We start from the raw sequence: 24,301 nt of genomic DNA, 5'->3' as shown, positions 1-24,301 counted from the left end.
AACAATACTCCATTCATCAACTGCTGCGGTCTCCCTAGGAGAGCTTCCTCACTCTAAATTGCTTATACTTTAAGTAGTTTTTTTTTCATATCAGAAAGAAGTATGTTACATATTTTATGAATATATAAATACGCCATATTACTTTATTGGCCCAGAATGTTTGCTTCTGCATTGGCTAAAAGCAAACGTACCCGGTTGCAGATTACAAGCACTGTAATTTTGTCTAGAAGCACTCGAAACAACATTTGCACTGTTTCCTACGTTGGAATCGAGCAACACGTTTAATATTCAAATGGATTCTAGCATCGCTCACCACAAAGGCAACTAGCATGTTAACATGGTCGACATTGTTTCATTCATGTGGATAAATAATGAAAGTGGTAAATCCAGCCATCGGGCCAATTTCTGAACGCGCTCTTTCCTTCGCAGAGTCACAGGAGCCTAATGCAGCAGCATCAGAAACAAGGTACGACCCATTCGTGGTTTCTTTAGAGCCATCTATCAACCTAAAATAATACCGTATTGACTTAAGCACACTGTGAAGCGCACAGAAAGTCCCAGCCTTTAGTGAGAATGGCAAGCAAGTTTCTAGCGGTCCAGTCGTGTTAAAAACTGACTATCATTTGTTAAGTATGTTACAATGTTTCCAATTGCATCTGTTGCATTGCATCATACGTCGGTTCGTGCGTTGCAATTGCCGTTATGTGAAAGACTAGACAAGCACCCTATCGTAAACTAAAACCGATCACCGAAAATACGTTTAAATACAGTAGTCGCGGTTACTTTTCAACGAATTTTACTGGTGAGTTCTCGAATCAGGCGGACCTGGATGATCTTCTACTTAATTGTACAAGAACCTCGTACAAATCTATCGACCAAGCACATTTCGCTTCTCGCACACCCCCACACTTCCGCGTCTCTTCCCCGCCCTCTTACATTTCGGAGTGATGATTGGATAAGCTCTTACCCACTAAAACAACGCTTCCTTAAGGGCAGGTGTAGCACCACCCCGTCTCTTATTAATATGTAAATGAGCAGAGAACAGATAAAAACACTCATCATGACGCACTGACGCCCCCTTTGTTAACGGTTGCCGGCAAGACTCGTTCTCAGCTGACAGCCTATACTATCCAGCAGAATTCGCGCCATCGGCAAGCGGTGAAATGTCGGAAAAGCTACCCTTCAAAGTTGGTAGGTGCACACATGCATGTGATTCCGTTTTCTTGTAGTTTAGGCTCAATATGTGCGGTAGCAAAGACAATGTTTTGAACGGTGATATTGCAAAGAGAGAGTGTGCTATAGCTGTTGATTTAAACCGGGGCAGGGTAAGATTTCTTACTTGATATACGATGGGCAATTCATGGCTTCTGGCGAAAGTTCGCGTGCAAAAGCTTCTTGGTACTTGTAGTTTAAATGTAGGGCGAAACCCAGCGTTAAGGAAGTGAGAGCTCAACGGAAGAACTACAATTCCCAAGTACACACTGCGCGGTGGTCAAAGTCCGCCCTGATTGACAGTAGCAGGCGCGTTTTTACACGTGTTCCTGAACTTAACATACGGCCGTGCGCTTTAAGATCTGATTAAATATTGCTTGATTTGTGCCCGAGGGCTCAAATCATAGATCTACGGTACAAGCCTTATAGCATGACACATAAAGCACTTAATGTTTTATTGGAAAAGCTACATTATTGTTGTTGAATTTATGCCCATTAAGTGTTGTTTTGTGACTCTTATTTGTGCAGCCCCTCACCCTTTTCTACCCTTCATTACTAATAAATATCCCTCTCATCTTTCTTCTTCAACGCTTCTCTGACTGGGATTGACCACCTGCCTTGGCCCGTTCTTATTAGCTGACATCGGCTTGGCGGACTGGGGGCGAAAGGCCATTGAAATAGCAGAAAATGAGATGCCGGGGCTGATGAAGATGAGGGAGATGTATGGGGAGTCCAAACCCCTGAAGGGTGCTCGCATCGCCGGCTGCCTTCACATGACTCTGCAAACCGCTGTGCTAATCGAGACGCTGCAGGCGCTGGGCGCCGAGGTGAGTACCTCCAGGAGAAAGCAAAGTCCAGGGAACAAGCAGAAAATCACGCCATCACTTACAGCTGCTGCTGCTCGGGGGCATTCCCAGGACAGTTATCTGCTCAGAGAACACAACCACGAGATCTTTGGGCAAGTGTTCAAGTCCTTTTCTGTGGTATGTGAGTCTGCAACAGCTGCTAGGCAGTCCCGTTGTTGAGAAGATTCACAGATTTCTAAGCTTTGGTCAGCAGAGAAATCCTACAGAATGACTCCAAGGGAAAGGCTAGCCTGGAACCCAGGACTGAATAGGTTATGATATTGTCTACTGTACAGATACTCATTTGGTTATAATTTTACAACACATTTTGTTCTGAGCTGTATTCAGTAACAAGCCTTTATTGTACAAATGAAGATCTTACTTGCATGTCTCCAACAAAATAGTTGACAATGTTCTAGTACCAGTAAGTGGTAATGAATGTAACATCAGACAGACTACACAAGAAACGTTCGTGCTATAGTCTGTACCAGCATCTTTTGAGTAGCATATTAACCCTGAATAAAAAACATTCTTAAACCTAGTAGTGTGACCACCATGGCTGGACATGCCATCAAAGGTGAGTTAGGTGCAACCTTGGGGCACTGCCTTCACATATGTGGGGGTAAAAAATGGCTAAAAACAGGAAATGTTAACATTTTTGGCTTCAGTGCAGCACTCACAGCAATCTGCTCTTCACACCCAGCCCCATTTTGATGTTCACAACTGTAAACTTATCCAATCAGACCAAAATATAAAGCTTCAAAAAGAAAAGTCAGTCCTGTTATGATTCCATCATTAAGAAAGAAAAGTATCGGAAGTATTGTGTGATTAAAGAAAGTGAAAGTTAAGGTAACATTTTTCAAGACCATGGTAAGTCCAGCAATGATGTATGGAGGACAAGGCATGGCCAGTAAAGAGAGTGTAGGAGAAGAACTTGGATGTGGAAGAAATGAGAATGTTAAGATGGATATTTAAGGATTTCAGCAAAGGACAAAACAAGAAATTAGACAATCGGAGGTACAACAAAAGCTGGAGAAATATCTAAGAAAGTACAGGAAAGAAGGTTGAAGTTGTATGGGCATGTGATGAAGAGAGACAATGAATATGTGGGCAAAAGAGTGATGGGAATGGAAGTACAGGAGAAGAGAAAGCAAGGGAGGCCAAAGCGGAGATAAAGTAAAAGAAAATCTAAAGGAAGAGGGCTTGACTAACGAGATGGTGCAGGACCGAGCTGTTTGGAGAAGGTTGATCAAGCACATTGACCCCACATAGAAGTGGTAAACCCTAAAGAAGAAGAAAATGCTTAGTTATACTTCATCTTTCTGCTACGGAGTAGCATAGATCTTTTAAAAATGTTTAATACATGCATGATAATTACATTACAAGTAGATAATTACATTACAAGTGCAACACTTGAGGAAAATCAGTTAGTTTGTTGCATTCATTGAAATACACAAATAGATGAAAAAGGAAGTTGAAATTCATCTGATATATTTTGACATTTGTTTTCTACTTCAATCCCCGTACCTGATTTATTATTTACACAGTATGTGATGTTCATAATGTACGAGTATACCTGTTTGCGTTTACCTGGTGAGGTGATGGGGGCTTTTTGAGTTTCAACTAAACTTGGGGTTCTTAATCCAGCTTTGGTGACTGTTAATGGTCCTGTACCATTTCATAGAATGGAAAAGGGAGAAAAGTTGCTGTGCAGCATGGATGAGTCCTTAATGTATGTGGTTTGTCAGTCAATGACCGTGTAGTAAATCTAATCAGAATCAATGGAATGACAGTCAGTGAGAACTATAAACCAGTTTGATTCATAACAACACCGTTACTGTTTGACCCGATAGCAACCTCAAAGAAAGTTAAGACTTCAACTTGGAATAGATGTCTGCAGATAGAACACTAATATTATTGGATTGGCCAGCACAGAGCTGTGCCATTTACATAGCTGAGGTTGTGTGTGGTCACTCTGACCGGGACATGAATCAAAAACAGAGTTGTGACAAATCCTGCAACTAACTAGCTTGGAAGAATTTAACACATGACTACTTGGAAAGAATATAGAGAAATATACCAAAGTGGATTGCTTCAGTTTAGCATTCAGACAAATACTGACTTGTTTTAAAAACAAGACCTTCTTTGTTAGTACCAATCTCTGAGAACAATTTTGTTGGGTGCCCTAAGGCCCCATTTTCTCCCAATGTTTGTATGTTTTAAGCAAGTTGGAAAACAAATGCATATATTCTCACACATACGAGGTGAGACACAAAAATAACTGGACTGGGCTGAGAACTTTAATGGAAAACCGTCTGGAGGTCGGCCAGACATGAATCATTGAACTGTATCCCCTCCTACACATCCTAGCAAACCGCTGACCAGCTAGGTATATCGTGTGAATAGCCCAGCCAGTATTTGCACAACAATCTGTACACGAGTTGCCGCTATAATGTCGGGTGAAAAAATCGAAGAGCGAATCAACATCAAATTTCTCGTAAATTTCCTCTTTTTCCATAAAGCAGTTTTTGACTGACAAAAACATTCCTGCCTTCGTTCATCCTCCCAATTCGCCTGATTTAGCTCCCTGTGATTTTTACTTGTTCCTGAAAATCAAAAGTGACCTGAAGTGAACATATTTTTCTTCAGTGGATGAAGTGAAGAAAAAAACGGCAAGTCTGTTGGGGAGACTCAAGGAAGAAGACATCCAGCACTGTTTCAATCAATGGAAGATACGTATGGAGCGGTGTAGAGATCAGGAGGGGCAGTATATAGAAGGTGACCATGTTTAGAATGCTGTAATTCATCAATGCATACATTTATTTATTTTAACCAATCCGGTTATTTTTGTGTCTCGCCTCGTATAAACAATGCATCTTAATAGCCCAGTTTCTAAATTGAGATGTAAACCTTTATTCTGGTTAGAGAAACCGGGATATCTGTCTCTGGGAAAGCAGGTTAACACAGGTAGATTTCTGATTGTTTGGTATTGTAAATCCTTAACCGGGTTGCAGTTACAGATTTTATAGCCTGCGCACGTCTGTGGCACTCTGTTTGCCTTTGCTTGTGTTAGCCTCACTCACTTGCAGCAGCCGCAGGTGGAGGCGTCCACAAAGATGCATTTTCTGAGCAAATGTTCAGGCGATCACATTATTCCTTCTCCAGTTTGGAATAATCTGTCTCAATATTTCAGAAATTGATAAATTTATTTTGATAAGCTGAACATACTGTACTAAGCTCAGGAACAGTGTTGGGGTAATGTGTTAAAAGAAACCTGCCTTGGGTAGTCCAATTACTTTTTAAAGTAACAAATAACCTGACGTTACTTTTATTGAAGTACATATGTCTGCATTATTACTAATAATATCTTGGATGTAAGGCAAGACACACACACACGCATACCGGTATGACACTCCTTTGCAGAACTCAATCACAAAGCCAAGCAGAAAAGAGTGAGCTGTGTGCAGTGCACTAACAGAAACTTGTTCATAATGTGTCACTTTAGTTTTTATCCAGCTATTTGTTATAGACGTATTGAAACATTGTGAGCGGGTGATGCAGCAATCTGTGCCCATCCTGCTAATCATCTGGGGCTCAGAGCAAGGATGTGCAAAGGGTGTGAATATTATGTACATCACCGCATTTGAAGGACTAAATGTATTTATGAAACACAAGAAAATAATAATCACGTTTGGCTGTGTTTCTGGTCAGTTTCATGAAGGTTTATAAATGGACATAGGATTTAATTAGAAATGATGGCCAGTCAAATGTACAGTTTTTCATCAAAAAGAAAAAGTAACACAAAAGTAATGCACGGTTTGTAATTGTGACATTTTATTTTATAATGAGTAATTTTAGCACATATTTAGTTACTTTTTTATGTAAGTAATGTGACTGTTTCCTTTAAATGTAACATTCCCCACACAGATGGGGAGATGCAGGCTCCATGCTTGTTTTCAGAGCCACGGCAATCATTAACAATGTCTCTTGTTTTATTATTTTTTTTTGAAGCACATTTTTATGATATCAGTGTTTTTCTAAAGGAGAACTCCAGAAGACGACATGTGAATCTAATTTTTTTTTTTTCCTTTAAAGAAACTCTGTTTCCGCCTTACCCAGTTTTGTGTGTGTTTCTAAAACGGCACTCCATATGTACGTGTATCCCATCAGGGGCTGGGGTTTTATCCAGTGATATTTTCTGTGCAGTATCGCCTCACTTTACTCCACTTTCATAATTTGATGGTGAAGGAAACTGTTTCTCACAAAGGACAGGTGGCTGAAAGGTAATAGGCAAAAGTGGAAGATGCAAAACTGGTAAATCTCCAGCCTGAAGAGATGACGTGAGAGTCAGAGCTCTGGGAGATGGAGTGCAACGAATCAACTTTGTAACCTCCGAGTGTTAGTTATTTGAGAAAATTTTGACAATAATGAGGAGGTTTATCTTCTGTAGAGCACTGCAATTGACCTTTATTCATGTAATGTAAGTGTCATTCAGAGATATTCAGCTGGAGAGCTTTATAGGTGACTTTAAATGCTGCCAAAATTTATTTTAAACAAATATTTTTGTACTTTTCTCCTGCCTTTGGAAGGGTCTGGCAGTACTGAGTCTACTTTGCATTATTTCTTTGTATTAAAATGAAGTTGTTTTACTGGTACAACGGAGGATTGCTCCAACTCTGACTCATATTCTGTTTTATCCTCCCAACAGGTCCAATGGTCAAGCTGCAATATTTTTTCCACTCAAGATCATGCTGCTGCTGCAATTGCGAAAACTGGTATTCCAGGTGAGTGGATTGTACACCGCCTTTCAGAAAGATGACTTAACACAAAGCAATTGTAAAGCTACACAATAACTTAATTTAATTAATACATTAAGGGATAATGAAAAGTCCATCAAAGACCTAGAAGAAGCCTACAAATTGCAAGTATCACAGCCCAGATATTTTAGTTTTCAAAGCTAGATAGATACTTTATTAATCCCAAGGGGAAATTCACATACTCCAGCAGCAGCATACTGATAAAGAAACCGTATTAAATTAAAGAGTGATAACAATGCAGTTATACAGAAAAACAAAAACTTTGTATAATGTTAACGTTTGATTAGGTTCCTATACTCCTCCTCCTGCCCACTCCTGATGCAGCCCACGATAGCAGTGTTGTCAGCGAACTTTTGCACATGGTAGGACTCCGAGTTGTATTGGAAGTCCGATGTATATAGGCTGAACAGGACCGGAGAAAGTACAGTCCCCTGCGGCACTCCTGTGTTGCTGACCACAATGTCAGACCTGCAGTTCCCGAGACGCACATACTGAAGGCTGTCTGTAAGACAGTCCACGATCCATGCCACCAGGTATGAATCTACTCCCATCTCTGTCAACTTGTCCCTAAGGAGCAGAGGTTGGATGGTGTTGAAGGTGCTAGAGAAGTCCAGAAACATAATTCTTACAGCACCACTGCCTCTGTCCAAGTGGGAGAGGGATTGGTGTAGCATGTAGATGAAGGCATCCTCCGCTCCCACCTTCTCCTGGTATGCGAACTGCAGAGGGTTGACGGCGTGGCGGACCTGTGGCCTCAGGTGGTGAAGCAGCAGCCGCTCCATGGTCTTCATCACATGTGACGTCAGAGCGACAGGCTGGAAGTCATTCAGCTCACCTGGACGTGATACCTTTGGGACTGGGGTAATGCAAGATGTTTTCCAAAGCCTTGGGACTCTCCCCTGTTCCAGGCTCAGGTTGAAGATGCGCTGTAGAGGACTCCCCAGCTCCAACGCACAGGCCTTCAGCAGTCGTGGTGATACTCCATCTGGACCCACTGCTTTGCTGGCACAAAGTCTCCTTGGCTCTCAGCTTGCCCGGGCTGCTGTAATTATGGGTGGGGGGAAACTCTCCTATGCTGGTATCAGCAGGATGGGTGGAGGGTGCAGTACTCTGAGGTGAGAGTGGGTTATGGTGGTCAAACCTGTTAAAGAAGTTGTTCATCTGGTTTGCTCTCTCCACATCTCTCTCGATGGTGGCACCCCGTTTCGAGCTGCAGCCAGTGATGATCTTCATCCCATCCCACACTTCCTTCATGGTGTTATTCTGCAACTTCTGCTCCAGCTTTCTCCTGTACTGCTCCTTCACCGCCCTGAGCTGGACTCGGAGTTGCTTCTGCATGCGCTCGAGCTCACGCTGATCATCGCCTTTAAAAGCCCTTTTCTTCTGGTTCAAGCTGTTATGTTTATAAAGAGTCAAGCAGAGTCTGGAAGGAGTTCTGTCTTTTAACCTACAATTCAAAAAGACATGCAAATAAGTAAGAAGGATCTGCAATTGCAACTTTTCTTGATGTGTCACATCAGAAGCCCAAATGATAGGGTTAATAGGTAGAATGCCTTCAGTTAATTCACCATATTATTAAGTGTACTACCACTTAAGGACTTACTGCATTATAGAGAGTGGCACACAGAAAAATAGCCCCATACACGTCAAGGCACCCCACCCTGGTTTTAACAGCAACAGAAGCAGTCAATTGAAAGCTAGCAGGAGAAGCCCCTGTGCACATTTTGTTAGTTCTTTTGTCTGTGTAGGTGTTTCAGAGAGTACATGCCATTTTCATTGGAACTGCATAAGTCAGTTGTGGAGCTACAGTATAAATTCAGACAGGACTCATGGAATGATATCCTATTGCAAGTGCTTCTTCTAGCATACGAGCAGTGCACCAAAACCAAGAAACCCTTTGGTCCGTACCCCAGTGGCTGTTGCTGGCATTGTGGATTTTATAGAATGAAATCCTCACAAGTCAATGCAGCAATTAATACAGCAGATGGGAGTGTCAGAAAGCAATTTGTGGGCTCCTTTTTCTATATTCTACCTAGTACTGTAATTACAAGTTTGGCCACAAGATATGTAACATAAACCATAATATTAAAAAATATAAATAAATACTGTAATATATGCAAAGAAATATCCATCCATCCATTATCCAACCCGCTATATCCTAACTACAGGGTCACAGGGGTCTGCTGGAACCAATCCCATCCAACACAGGGTGCAAGGCAGGAAACAAACCCCGGGCAGGGCGCCACCCACCGCAAGACGCGCACACACACCAACACACCAAGCACACACTAGGGACAATTTAGGATCACCAATGCACCTAACTTGTATGTCTTTGGACTGTGGGAGGAAACCCACGCAGACACAGGGAGAACAAGCAAACTCCATGCAGGGAGGACTGCAAGGCACAAAGAAATATTCATACAAATAATACTGTAAATAAGGGGGGGTTTAAATCTATATTTTTATGTCCTCTGTCAGCAACCTTATGAAATGGATTATTCCTAGAGTTTATCTGAACCTAAGATGTCTGAAAAGAGGTTCATCATTTGCGTTGATGTGTCCAGTCCAAGACAAAGACACAGAGAAAGAAAATGGTAAAAGACTTGGTAATGGGTTGTGAAAGCGATTAATAATTAAGTTTAATAAATACCAGCATAAGAGGGCAATATGGAATGTCGTCTGCGGTAACATATTAAGATATTAAAAACATTCTGCAAGCGGTTTGACTTTTGAATCTATTCTGTGTCTTTCCTCTTATAACATGCAAGTCGGTTTAGTTTTGTTATGTTTGTAGTTTGATATAAAATGCCTTCCTGTATTAATGCCCAGGATTAAAAAGCTGAATTATAATCTTGGTTCCAAGGCTTTCAGTGGGTGGGCTATGGCTTTATGCCTTCCATTACTAATGAGTGGCCTTCTGTCTTTGTCGCAGTTTATGCTTGGAAAGGGGAGACCGATGAGGAGTACCTCTGGTGCATTGAACAGACCATTAACTTCCATGATGGACAGCCACTGAACATGATCCTGGATGATGGCGGCGACCTAACCAGCCTTGTTCACAAGAAATATCCCAAGCTGCTTGCAGGTATAGTTGGGTGATCTGAGGCATTCTGTTATAAGTAATATCAAATTTAATGTTAGCTATTAAAATTTAATATTTTTATTCCTTTTCCATGCAGCACATTTCATATTAGTTTCACAACCAGAGTGTTATTCTGTTATTTTGAAATAGGCTGTAGTCAAAACTGCCTCAGGTGCCTAACTGTACTGTGTATATGGGGTACTCAACTCCAGTCCTGGAGGGTCTGCCTTGTGTGCAGGTTTTCATTTCACTCAGTTTTATAATTAGAAGCCGGGCCTAGCAGATAATGAAACGTGGATATTTAATTATATGGCTTTTTAGTGCATTCATTCTTCCAAAACCAATCTTTATCACATTGTAGTGTTATTTTTTCATCTTTTGAGAATGTTATCAACATGTTTTGTAGTCCGAAAACAGATTTGTACCTCTTGGTTCTTCCCTTCTCTTATTTATTTCAGAACATTGTATTAACACAAATACTTCATAATGCACAAACACAGGTTTAAATGGAAACATGTTAGCTGCAGAGCTGCTGGTTTCTTTGTCATTTGCACTTCATTATTAACTGATGGCTGGTTAAGAAAACGGGCAACAATTTAAAACCTTAATGCACCTTTTTAAAACTAAAATAGACAATTAAGGGTTCTGAATTGTAACAAATGAGGTTAACTAAAATTAAGCAATAGTCAATAAATGTGTTGTAATTAAAAATTTGGTTATAGCCAAAACCTGCATCCTCTTCAGACAGCCAGGACTGGAGTTGAGGAACCCTGGTAGATATGAAAGAAGCTCAATCAGAGTTACAGTGTGATGATTTGATTATTTATTGAAACTTGTATAGCTAGAGGTACTTGCTTGACAGTCATTGCCAGAGAATTGTAAGGTGGTTACTGGCACTGGTTGAGTTTGTCATGTTTTCCTTTTTTTTATTGCAGGCATCAGAGGAATCTCTGAAGAGACCACCACAGGAGTCCATAATCTGTACAAAATGCTTAAAAGTGGAGAGCTGAAAATTCCAGCCATCAATGTCAATGATTCAGTGACAAAGGTACTTTTAAGCTCAGAGCATTTTCTGGATTTTTGTAAGGCATGAGGTTTATCACTTGCAGTTGAACAACAGATTATTACCTTTAGTGATTCTTGACGTGACTCTCAAAAACTCTTAAGGGAAGAGTGGAAGTGAGGGGCTGTCATCATTTCAATCTACCGTATATACTCGTGTATAAGTTGGGTTTTGAAACCCGAAAAATCGATCATAAAATCAGACCTCAACTTATATGCCCATCCAACAATGTGACAATTAATTATTTATTTTTAATGTTTTTGTTTTACATCTATCCGTGGGAGAACTTATATGTGAGTATACAGTGCATCCGGAAAGTATTCACAGCGCATCACTTTTTCCACATTTTGTTATGTTACAGCCTTATTCCAAAATGGATTAAATTCATTTTTTTCCTCAGAATTATACACACAACACCCCATAATGACAATGTGAAAAAAGTTTACTTGAGATTTTTGCAAATTTATTAAAAATAAAAAAAACTGAGAAATCACATGTACATAAGTATTCACAGCCTTTGCCACGAATCTCAAAATTGAGCTCAGGTGCATCTTGTTTCCCCTGATCATCCTTGAGATGTTTTTGCAGCTTAATTGGAGTCCAACTGTGGTAAATCCAGTTGATTGGACATGATTTGGAAAGGCACACACCTGTCTATATAAGGTCCCACAGTTGACAGTTCATGTCAGAGCACAAACCAAGCATGAAGTCAAAGGAATTGTCTGTAGACCTCCGAGACAGGATTGTCTCGAGGCACAAATCTGGGGAAGGTTACAGAAAAATCTCTGCTGCTTTGAAGGTCCCAATGAGCACAGTGGCCTCCATCATCCGTAAGTGGAAGAAGTTCGAAACCACCAGGACTCTTCCTAGAGCTGGCTGGCCATCTAAACTGAGCGATCGGGGGAGAAGGGCCTTAGTCAGGGAGGTGACCAAGAACCCGATGGTCACTCTTTCAGAGCTCCAGAGGTCCTCTGTGGAGAGAGGAGAACCTTCCAGAAGGACAGCCATCTCTGCAGCAATCCACCAATCAGGCCTGTATGGTAGTGGCCAGACAGAAGCCACTCCTTAGTAAAAGACACATGGCAGCCCGCCTGGAGTTTGCCAAACGGCACCTGAAGGACTCTCGGACCATGAGAAAGAAAATTCTCTGGTCTGATGAGACAAAGATTGAACTCTTTGGTGTGAATGCCAGGCGTCACGTTTGGAGGAAACCAGGCACCGCTCATCACCAGGCCAATACCATCCCTAGAGTGAAGCATGGTGGTGGCAGCATCATGCTGTGGGGATGTTTTTCAGTGGCAGGGACTGGGAGACTAGTCAGGATAAAAGGAAAGATGACTGCAGCAATGTACAGAGACATCCTGGATGAAAACCTGCTCCAGAGCGCTCTTGACCTCAGACTGGGGCGATGGTTCATCTTTCAGCAGGACAACGACCCTAAGCACACAGCCAAGATATCAAAGGAGTGGTTTCAGGACAACTCTGTGAATGTCCTTGAGTGGCCCAGCCAGAGCCAAGACTTGAATTTGATTGAACATCTCTGGAGAGATCTTAAAATGGCTGTGCACCGACGCTTCCCATCCAACCTGATGGAGCTTGAGAGGTGCTGCAAAGAGGAATGGGCGAAACTGGCCAAGGATAGGTGTGCCAAGCTTGTGGCATCATATTCAAAAAGACTTGAGGCTGTAATTGCTGCCAAAGGTGCATCGACAAAGTATTGAGCAAAGGCTGTGAATACTTATGTACATGTGATTTCTCAGTTTTTTTATTCTTAATAAATTTGCAAAAACCTCAAGTAAACTTTTTTCACATTGTCATTATGGGGTGTTGTGTGTAGAATTCTGAGGGAAAAATTGAATTTAATCCATTTTGGAATAATGCTGTAACATAACAAAATGTGGAAAAAGTGATGCGCTGTGAATACTTTCCGGATGCACTGTATATGGTACTTGTTCTGTCCATGTAGGAAGCAGTTAAATATATGACCAGCATAGTTAGCTGTTCTTTTGGCATAACAAAAACCTGGTTGATCCACATTTGTTTAAGCTTTGCTGTCCTTTTGTTTGCCAAATATACCAGGCTTATCCATTTGTTTCTTGTTTGGTGGGCATAGAAGCCATTAATGGTTTGAAATCCTTTTTTGGATGACAAACCAGTTAAGATCCAGTGCAGTCATTTTTGCGAAATAATATCTTGATCTAATTTCTTACCCCCCTTCTATCCTAGAGTAAATTTGACAATCTTTATGGCTGCCGTGAATCTCTGATTGATGGTATCAAGCGAGCCACTGATGTCATGATTGCCGGAAAAGTCGCTGTTGTCGCTGGTTATGGGGATGTTGGAAAAGGTTGTGTCCAGGCACTCCGTGCCTTTGGTGCCCGCGTCATTGTCACAGAAATTGATCCAATAAATGCGCTGCAGGCTGCTATGGAGGGTGAGTACTGGGCACATGGACCCGGGGTAATTAAAGCAGAAGGATCGTATTACAATGAAAATAAGGTGGTGATGATGTGCATGTGCTAGATGTACCAGGTGACTGCTATGAAAGAACATTAGGAGTCTGGTGGACGGAATTGTTTTCCATAAAGACAGAAGGAATTTGAATAGCAAATACAGTAATATGTTAGCCATCATTATATTTTTACAAAGTTTGAGGATTTAATCTGCACTTCAGTAGAATTTTAATTTGTCAATGAAAATGTGCCTTTCTCCCCAAACAAACTGCTAAGTTAGATGCTGTATAAGTTTAGTGGGGAAAATATTCATGAATCCATTATTTTTCTGAGCTTACATTTTCGTTACACGGTAGCAGGAATCCTGAAAAACGTGTAGTTTATAACCTTTGGTCCATCCCCTAACTGTTAAATTATTTGTGAGCAGGTTATGAAGTCACAACTATGGATGAAGCCTGCAAGGAAGGGAATATCTTTGTAACGACTACAGGCTGCAAGGACATCATTTGTGGAAGGTGGGTGGTGTTTGGGAATGCTGAGGTGGGCTGTAGTCTTGGACAATCATTTGAAATGACCTTACTTTATGTGAGTGACAACTGTCTGATTTCTGTGATAAAAGTCCATTTCACATTAGACTTTGACTTTTTACTTTGAAAATGCCAACCTGTACTGCAATTTACTTGCACCCAAGCTGGTGATTTGATACATAGCCTTTGGTGTTTTATTGTTGTATTGATTAGTGAAACTCTTGTGGACACTAGAGGGCACTGTCGCTCCTCAAACCCAACACACCAACACTGAGGACACAAGTTAAAAGCCCCAAGAACACCTTTATTTTTGTCAAACTCTTCACAAGGCTCTCCACTACCACTGATACAAGTAAATAAATACACAGTACAGCACACAGTTATTCTTTCTTTCTCTCTGTTTCTCCTCCGCTCCTCCCAGCAAGCTTTGTCCACCATCCATCTGACCCTGGCTCCTCTCTGTGATGTTGGTCTCGTACTTTTATACTATCCAACCCGGAAGTGCTTCTGATCTTCCGGCCACGTGATCTGCCAGCACTTCTGGGTTAGGCGGAAACCTTATGCCCCATGGTTCTTCCACAGCACCCCCTGGCGGTACCCAACAGGGCTGAAATACAGAATTCCATGTCACATGATGCTCTGTGGGAATCCGGGGCACTGCTGCACTCCAGGGAAGCTGCCGTCTAGTGTTCTGGGGGAAGCAATGCCCTAAAGAGGCTGCCTTACCCCATCCTTCCATTTTTTTGGCGTCCTGGCTAACCTCGGCTGCCAGCAGTCTCTTACACTCTGCATAATTGTAGAAGGTGCCTCCGTAGCGCTAGAACTGAATGTTATTCGGGCTGTGAAAACGGTGCTATAATCATTAGTCCCGAGTGTCACTCGGCAACTGTATAGACACGTCTCATATAAGTGTTGGATCCGAGGATTATTCAGGCTATAAAAATGCTAAGCGTTACTAGGGCAATGGTGTAGATATATCTTTTATAAGCGTCAGGCCCAGGCAATCGTTTAGACACGTCTTCTCCTACCCTCATAATGGCATCTCTCAGAAGAAACATTTTTCAGCATCCCAGGTGTTGCACACTCTTGACAGTGATACAAGCAGTGATGTTGAGGAGCCTATTATCAGCAGTGATGACAAAGTAGATCTCTCTTTAGGCAGTGAAATCGAAAGCATTTGGGTTTGTGTCATCCCTGCTTCAAATAAACCAGCATCACCTCATTTTGATTTTGTGGGGCAGCCAAAAATAAAAGTGAACATTGACAGTCAAGATCCTCTTACTTACCTGAATTTATTTCTTAATAATGATGTGATCAAAAAAAAAAATGTTGTTGAGATGAACCATTAAGCTAAACCGCGTTGAGTAAATGACCATACACCTAAGCAATTTTCCCATTTAAAAATGTACCACACAATACATATTTTGACAGTATATATGGTACTTGCACCATTATTATTATTCATTTCATATGATTATTACACTTTTTACACTTCTGTCTTTATACTTTTAGTCTTTGGCATGTTTTACAGTAGAAAGATGAGATTTAATAAAAAAGATATTTTTCAAGCCAAACAATCCAACTTTTTACATTTTTTGAGAGAAAATGTGACGCTAAGGAGGTTAATGTAAATTAAAGAAAGCAACAATGACCATTTTAATCATTTAAGCACTTAGTTGTTTCACATAAAACTGAGTTTCAGAGCAGGTTAACTTGAAAACTAAAAACCAAAAACACAAACTAAGGAAAGTGGCAGGCTAATTCAAAATAGGAATAAGTGAAGGGAAAAGTAATTATCATAATTCAGTTACCTTAAGCTGGATAGTGGTATAAGGAGTAGTGCTGCTGTCCCACAGTGCCGGAGGGCCAGCTCAAATTCTAGTCTGGTGACTGTCCGTTAAAGTTGCCCACATCGATGTTTGGTGTGGTTTCCTCCCCACAACCCAAAGAATTAATTAATATGGTTTCATTGACCCGGTGAGTCAGGGTGTCTTGTGATGGAGTCTTGTTCACAGTTGGTTCCTACCTTAAGCCCAGTACTGCTAGGGTAGGCTTTAGCTCCTATAATCCTAGAATTGAATTAAACAGATTAAGAAATGAATGGATTTGGCTAACTTTAATATCTCACAATACATTACTGTTTTTTTGAATTGATTAATTTAAAATAATAGTACAGTTTTGTCTTTGGCATCCCATCCAGTGCTTCCCTGTTTCCTTCTGAAATTGCTTGGAACGGCTGTGGTACCTGCAAAATGTTAATTTATTGCTTTTAGAAATTGACTAGCAGTGACACACATATGTATGTGTGTGTGTGTGTGTGTGTGTGTGTGTGTGTGTGTGTGTGTGTGTGTGTGTATATATATATATATATATATATATATATATATATATATATATATATATATATACATATACACACACACACATATGTGTGTCACTGCTAGTCAATTTCTAAAATTTATATATATTATAATAAAAAAATGTTGGGTCGATATGTGATCTTGTTGGAAGACACTTTAACGTCACGTGAGACAAAAGGACAGCTGCTGTACAAGCTTTTAAATGATCGACGCACAGCGTGACCAGCAGAACACACACCTCGGCAGCAGAAAGCCAGCAGCTGATCTGTCTGCATCTTCTTAGCATGCGTTCAGCCCACCCCCACCCAAGCCCCCCCCCCCTTCACAATGCGAGTGGCAGAGAGACAAAGTGGCAGGAGCGTAGCGCAGCCCAGCCCTGGTGGGTGTATGGGCGAGCGAAGCAAGCAGGGGGCAAAGCCCCCTAGTGTATGTATGTATGTATGTATATGAATGTATATGTATGTATGTGTATTTTAATACAAAAGCTTAAAGGCTTAAGTAATTAATTTTAGTCATGCTGATGTTTCACTTGGGTGCAATACAAAGTAATACCATCAAAATGAATTAGAAAGTGGATACTGTACCTTTATAAGCAAGTCTTATATAAAATGACTTATTCATTCATTCATTCATACTTAGTTTTACATAACACTTAACCCTGGAGGCGGAAAAATCAACTCATTGTAAATCTGATCTTTTAAAATATTTTTTTTTGCTGTAAAATGTATTAACATACAATGTAGTAGATCAACCTTTGTTTTGTTTTTGTTTTTTTTTTTTTGAGTGATTACCACAACCATTAGGCAAATGTTTTGGATTAAATAAAACACATTAAATTAAAGGGAATATAAATATCCTTTTATACCTGCCACCCCACAAGGGGGCTTTCCTGGCCAGGAGGTCAAACTACATTTTTACAATCAATGCAGAAGAGAGAGTGTAGATATTGAAAAGCTGTTCTGTGTCTGGCCAGAATAATGGCAGCAAGCTGTGCTTTGTCAATAGTCTTTTTTGTAGAATGTGCAAACATTCACTGCCTTTTTTGAACTTAAATATGTTCACTTCTTTGCTACAGGCACTTTGAACAAATGAAGGATGACTCAATTGTTTGCAACATTGGCCACTTTGACGTTGAACTGGATGTGAAGTGGTTGAATCAAAATGCCATTGAGAAAGTGAATGTCAAGCCTCAGGTGAGAGAGGATCTTCTCGCCTTACTCGCTATAATAGACACTGGAGTTAGAGGCTGAAAAGGACCATCTCGCCGTTTGGTGCCCTTTATTAGTTAGTCATTGTGGTTTTTGTCTACTCTTGTATCTCACCTCATCACAATACGTAATTTGTCTTTCTGGCACTCAGGTGGATCGATATAGGCTCAAGAATGGCCACCACATCATCTTGCTAGCTGAAGGTCGTCTTGTGAACCTGGGATGTGCTATGGGTCACCCAAGCTTTGTGATGAGCAACTCTTTTACCAATCAGGTTCTGGCACAAATTGAACTGTGGACCAATCCAGACAAGTATCCTCTGGGAGTCTATTTCTTGCCAAAGAAGGTAAGATGCCTTTTATACTTATTAGTTCAACCCTGAGCTTTTTTCCCCATTTCCCCCATTCAGATTTTAAAAGTTAAGACTGCGTTTAAAAAAAAAAAAAAAAAATGTAAATCATGACATATGAAAATGTGTTTTAATGCTGATGGTATTTTAAGTAATCCACATAATGATTCTTTCATACTGACAAAAATGCTTGTATTCCACCTTGGCATGCAGGCAGATTTATGTACACAGCATCTGTTTTAAGACAATCTGAAGGCTGACTGCAATGAACAGTCTGTTCCTGTAGTGAAGTTAACAGGATTTGTCTTTGAAGTGTGACTGGAATGGAGACTTAATTGGCAGGGTGGGCGATAATTTTCATGATGAAAAGTCCCATGGTCACTGAAAATAAGGATAGATGTAGGTTCACCTTTAGCATTTATTTTTAGTTAAAAGAAATAAGTTGGTTAAAAAGCACAGCAGCTGACATTGCACCACCACCTATGATATACTCAGTATTATTATTTTTTTTTCCCAAACCTGACAAATTATTGTGCATTAATATTGTCCCTTGGATACTTATGCATTAAGTAGCTGTGCTGCCCTTCTAAGTCAGGTTGAAATCTAAGTAATCAACCATGCAAAGCATGTGACTCTATTGGTATGGGATTTGTAAAAGCAGTGTTAATGTTTGTGATGTGCCATCTGTTGGAATGACAGAGACATAGCAACCAGATGAACATACAGATATTTATCCTTTTATTGAGGTGGTTGGATGTTTTATATATTTACAACTGTTTCCATATCCAGGAACTGTTTAATCCTGAAAGTATGATCCACACAACTTCTTAAAATATGAAATATCCAACTTTAAACATTTTGATTCAGCATTGTTTTTTGGTTTAAATCTCGGGTGGGCAATGTCAGTCCTGGAGGGCCACAGTGGCTGCAGGTTTTTGTTCCAGCCCAGCTTCTTAATGAATGGTCAGATAGATAGATAGATACTTTATTAATCTCAAGGGGAAATTCACATACATTTTATTGTATACAGTTATTGCTGATGCTTCATTTTAGTGGTCTCGCTTGTTAAGGTTCCCCACCCTTAATTGCTTCTTTCAGTCTTAAATGGCTGCATTCACTGTTTTAATGGCTTATTAGCAATAAGATGGAAATAACAAAAGCGCCAGCAGTTCTCCGTCTAACTTGTTTCCATTTACATCTGTGTGTGTTCATCACGCACTGTTTTGCTTAATAAAACACTTAATAGAAAAATGTGACAGAGTGAAAATCATTCATTTTAGGCTTCAAATTGTTGACATGATATCATTGGAAAGGAAAAATGAAATCAACAAGAACCTTCCATTGCAAACTAACAAGCCGTGCAATTTAAATAAGGTCTGAAATTGGGACTCATTGGTTTCTGATTAAGCAAATGGGTTGGAACGAAAACTTGCAGCCTCTGCGGCCCCACAGGACAGACATTGCCCACCCCTGCTTTAAATGATCGGTGGATTGATTACAACAGCACTGTTACAATACAATTTATTTTTGTATCGCACAAAATCACACAAGAAGTGCCACAATGGGCTTTAACAGGCCCTGCCTCTTGACATCCCCCCAGCCTTGACTCTCTAAGAAGACAAGGAAAAACTCCCAAAAAAAAAAAAACTTGTAGGGAAACAATGGAAGAAACCTTGGGAAAGGCAGTTCAAAGAGAGACCCCTTTAAAGGTTGGTTGGGAGTGCAATGGGTGTCAAAAAGAAGGAGGTCAATACAATACAATACACAGAACAGAATAGAACAAATCCTCAATACAGTGTAAAAATAAAAATGTTGTAATGTATCATTCATTTTGGAATTTTACTTTGCTTTCAAACCTTAAAGTTCACTTAGTCTGCTCCAAACATTAAATTAATCCATACTTGCCCCAATAAATTACTTTACGTTTGTTCTTGACACTTGCCTTACAATTATAGCAAACGACTAATCTGTTAGTCCAAAGCAGAGGGTTAAATTAAGTACAGGTAGCTAAATAACTTCTAGCTTAAGTCGCCTACCCATGGGATTTTATCCCCAAATATAATAATAAAACAAAATACAGGGAGAAAATCAAATTGACGTGGAGGCCGGTAGCATCACTGTTTTCACATTATCCCTAAATGTAGGTGTCTTTTTTTTTTATTCTTTCACACCACTGTAGTGTGCAGACCTCCGGTGAGCTCTTGTAAGTCCCATTAGATATGAAATGCATAACAAAAAATGCACACCAAGCTTCGATCCTGAGCCAAATATTTAAAATAAAGTGTGATCTGACTCGGGTCTTGCTCATCCATTGAACTTGACAAAACACAAGTGTGTGGGGAATCACTAACATAGGTGGGTGGTGTTTTCTGACAATTAAATGGTATAATGTTCAGTCCTCGAGCATCGGTAGAGGCCCCTGTTACATCTCCAGACTGATGACGTGTAAACATCCTAATGTTTTAAATCTCTGCTTTTCAGCTTGATGAAGCTGTTGCTGCTGCCCACCTTGACAAACTGGGAGTCAAACTGACCAAACTTTCAAACAAGCAAGCAGAATACCTGGGGCTGTCCAAAGAAGGCCCTTTCAAACCAGACCACTACAGATACTAATCTGGTTGATGCAGACCTCATTCATGGCCCCAGCGAAGGGATGAAACTCCAAAGATTGTGCAATTCATTTCTGGATTTTCAGACACCTGTGGATGACATCATTCAGATCACAGTGCCTGGAAACGCCTGTCTGCCTTCAAGGTCTTGTAACATATGGGCAGAATGTTTTGGGCGGCCACATACAATCTTTTTCTGTCCTCGTCATTCATTAGCCATTTGTTTTCTCTGCTGATTTTACAGTTTGTCCAGTAGGTGACCATGTCAAAGACCCCACAATCCAGAAATGAGTGTTCACTTTCTGTGTATCCATGCACTGTGTGCCCTCAGTCCAGCCCAGACCTCTTAGTTGATCTAAGCTTTGCTGGATGAAGAGAAACTGTTGCTATATGTGGTAACATGAGCTCTAAATAAACAACTGTTACAAATGGAGTTGGTGTGCTCTGTGCTGATTGTGATTTTTTTTCAAGTGGAGATTATCATTAAGGGGTCACTTTGTCAGTCATAGTTACCAGGAATGTTTGCCCATTTTCTGAACCTTTCAGAAGACCAAAATGTAAAACGTGTATACCGATAGGTGCTGACACTGGGGCCCGTTCCAAGTCTCCAGTTAACCTAGTAGGTAACTCTTTTGGAATGTGGAAGAAAATTTTAAAGCTACAGCAAAGCAGTCCGGTCACTGGGAGAACCCGCAAACTCCATTCCGAAAGGCCTTGCTGTTTCTCTAGATGCACCATCTTTATTTGAGCTACGAATATTCTCTATAGAACCAGCTTGATAATTTTCTGTTTGGGATAAAGTGGTGATTCCCAACGTGGCACGCACGCCCCACTGGGAGGCAATTTTTGATTTTTTTTTAGGGGGATAATTCGAGAATTTAGGCATGTTAAACAATTTATAAAATGAAAAAACAAATTCACTGTTAAAAATGATAGAAAAAAATAAACAATTTTTTATTTTTTACATAGACATTTATATATTTATATAAACATAGAAAGGATGGTGAAGAACCCTTTAATTTATGATTTTACAGCCGGCTTGGGTTTTTCTACTTAGAAATCGTTTTTACCATTAAAATAATATGAATTGTAACAAGATTATAAAATTTTGCAATATAACAAATATAAAATGATCAAAATATTACAGAAAAAGCTGTAATTAGTTATTTTATATTTATGAATATCACATCTCTTATGTTTTCAAAACTGTATTTGCTGCATTTTCATATTCATCCATCCATCCTTCCATTTTCCAACCCGCTGAATCCGAACACATCATATTACTTCATATTATTGTTTTTGTACCAATTTCTTAGTGATTTTTGTCAGTACTTCAAATATCCTTTCCGCCTTTTGTTTCCATGTTCTTCGGAAGCTTGTTTAGACCAAATTAATGACATTATGGGCTTCCTCCACATGAGTAGGGGTTCACTTTTTGAATAGGTAAGAATAAGGTATATGTTACAGTGGGGGACATCATGATTTTAGAGAAGCCGAGGTGGGGCATGGCCAAAAAAAGGTTGGGAACCACCAGGGTAAAGGAATGTTCATCTCTGCATAGAAAACTCTCCCGTCCATTAATCACACTAGTACTCTTATTATAACTGATCATGGTAAGTGCAGCTAATAAGATACATGGAGAAACCTAAAATGATCATCAGAATGAACTTTTAAACACTGTTGTACTGCCATACAGAGGTGTTGTAAATCAAGAGTTGCTTGCAGCAATGTAAAGAGGGGCAGCTGAACTGGTTACATAAAGTGCAGCATCAGTCACATTAGCACTGAGCAGTGGAGACATATTGTAAAAATGACTAAACTTGGGGTATGATATCTTAAGTTGCTCAGAGCACTGGCATAATCTACCTACCATCATAATGAAGGATGGTGTTCCCGGTATAGGAAAATGTCACTCTCTAATGATAATGTATTAAACATTCAGACATCAGTGTCCGTAGGCTTTGCGCCCTAGGAACTAAGTTACCTGAACTATTCTATGACATTTCAGTAATTATGTACCGCTCTGATGCTAATCTTTCTGATCATAAAACCGTTCATTATGATAGCAATTGTCAAGAAGAATTCATAATTAATTGCAGAATTACGGTATTTGAGGGAGTGCCTCTTTTTCTTGCACGATTTGACTCAACTAATCGGCACATCGTCATTTCATAACAGGCTTAAGTTTCGGGTTTGGTGTTTTTCGGTCCAGCCGTTTTAGCTCTAGACCTTCCTCAAGAAACTGTGACACAGACAGAGACACACACCCACACCCATCATCAAGATATCAGTGTTTTTGGTATCTGGGGACCCTAAAACATCGATCTGACAAAAACCAGAGAGCAAAATTTTTGACGTATCTAAAGCTTTCGCTCCTCCCCCTTAGACGATAGGTTAGAGTGGGGGAGGGCGCCAAGCAAAACAGTACAGTGGACATATGTGGCGCATGGCGTGTCTACATTTGTTTGCTCAGACCTACAGTGGATTCAGAAATGTATTGGGAGTTAATGTCACCCAATCCGGAAAGTCCTTCCAACAAAGCGACGAAAATGGCAGACTCTACGCATCAGGCCCCCACTCCCGAAGGTCTCTCATGGCTTCCTGTGTCTGTTATGCAGCGTAATCCGTCATTAAAGAAAGCGAAGTTATTTCTCCTATGTGATATCTTACCGCCGTATCACTAAGGGAGGGATATCGCCTTTTTATATTATATCTATACCAGTAACAGTGCAATACACTTGACTTCCGCATTCCTAGTTTTCATCCTCTTTCTCTGTACGTTTAGCATTCGTTTGCTCAGAAGTTGATGCACTTGCTGTTTCCTGAGCAGCTCATCTTTCTCCACCCTAGTGGCCCGCTTCTTCTCGTCTTCTGTCGGCATCTTTTCGTGTTAAAACTGATTAAGCCAGTGTTTGTGTTGCAATTAGTACGTTTTCTTTAATTTTTTTCACTTAAGCTGGCACTTAAGTCTTCAATCTGTACAATGATTTAAGATATGAAGAGGTAGGGCAAGTGACGGCGAAGGTGGTAGGTCTGAGAACGGCGTACGCATGTGCCGCATGGCCACAGCCAAATGTTGATTCTACAATAAAATAAAAAGAGGAATAACCTTGGAGGTCAATCATCACCCCGAAAGCGGATAGTAGACGTCATGTAGTATATGTGTACCACATTTCAGGTCAATAGGTCAAACGGTTTGGGAGCTACAGGTGATTTAAAATCCTGGACAGACAAACGGACATCCACAGTAGTGTATTATATATAAAAATGTTTTAAAACATTTACAAATATCTTGAATTTATTTAAAGATATCTCCTAATCATTTAAAGATATCTTCATGAAATCTTCAGATCAATTAGATCTCTCCAAATGTCACTTTTAGTCAAAGTTACTAAAAAGTGTACGACTCTTTAGGTAATTTATAGATATCTTTAAATGAATTACATGTATCTTTGCATTAGTGCGTATTTCAAGATATCTTTAAATGATTTTTAGTGTATTTACAGATATCTTTAACTTAATTACATCCATCCATCCATTATCCAACCCGCTATATCCTAACTACATGGTCACGGGGGTCTGCTGGAGCCAATCCCAGCCAACACAGGGCAGGGCGCCAGCCCACCACAGTAACTGAATTACAGATGTCTTTTTAAATGAATTGCAGATATTTTTAAATGCACAAGTATTCATTTAAATATATCTGCAAGTCATTTAATGATATCTCGAATGTAGTGAGAAGTTAAGCATAATGACACCTTTTATTGGCTAACTAA

At 40.2% G+C, this 24,301-nt stretch overlaps 1 protein-coding gene across 1 annotated transcript; it reads left to right on the top strand.

Annotated features, from left to right (window-relative positions):
- The first annotated feature begins 1,023 nt into the window (after positions 1–1,023).
- Positions 1,024–20,958, top strand: ahcy (adenosylhomocysteinase). The gene is made up of 10 exons (XM_028811966.2): positions 1,024–1,191; positions 1,849–2,039; positions 6,766–6,841; positions 9,807–9,959; positions 10,892–11,004; positions 13,246–13,453; positions 13,900–13,987; positions 17,435–17,552; positions 17,719–17,913; positions 20,398–20,958. The coding sequence occupies exons 1-10, from the start codon at positions 1,164–1,166 to the stop codon at positions 20,527–20,529; spliced, it is 1,302 nt and encodes a 433-aa protein (XP_028667799.2). The 5' UTR covers positions 1,024–1,163; the 3' UTR covers positions 20,530–20,958.
- Positions 20,959–24,301: the final 3,343 nt, after the last annotated feature.

This window comes from Erpetoichthys calabaricus, chromosome 10 (genome assembly GCF_900747795.2).
Source record: "Erpetoichthys calabaricus chromosome 10, fErpCal1.3, whole genome shotgun sequence".
Classification (NCBI taxonomy): domain Eukaryota; kingdom Metazoa; phylum Chordata; class Cladistia; order Polypteriformes; family Polypteridae; genus Erpetoichthys; species Erpetoichthys calabaricus.
Note: the sequence above shows the minus strand (reverse complement) of the source record. Positions and strands in the feature narration are given on the sequence as shown.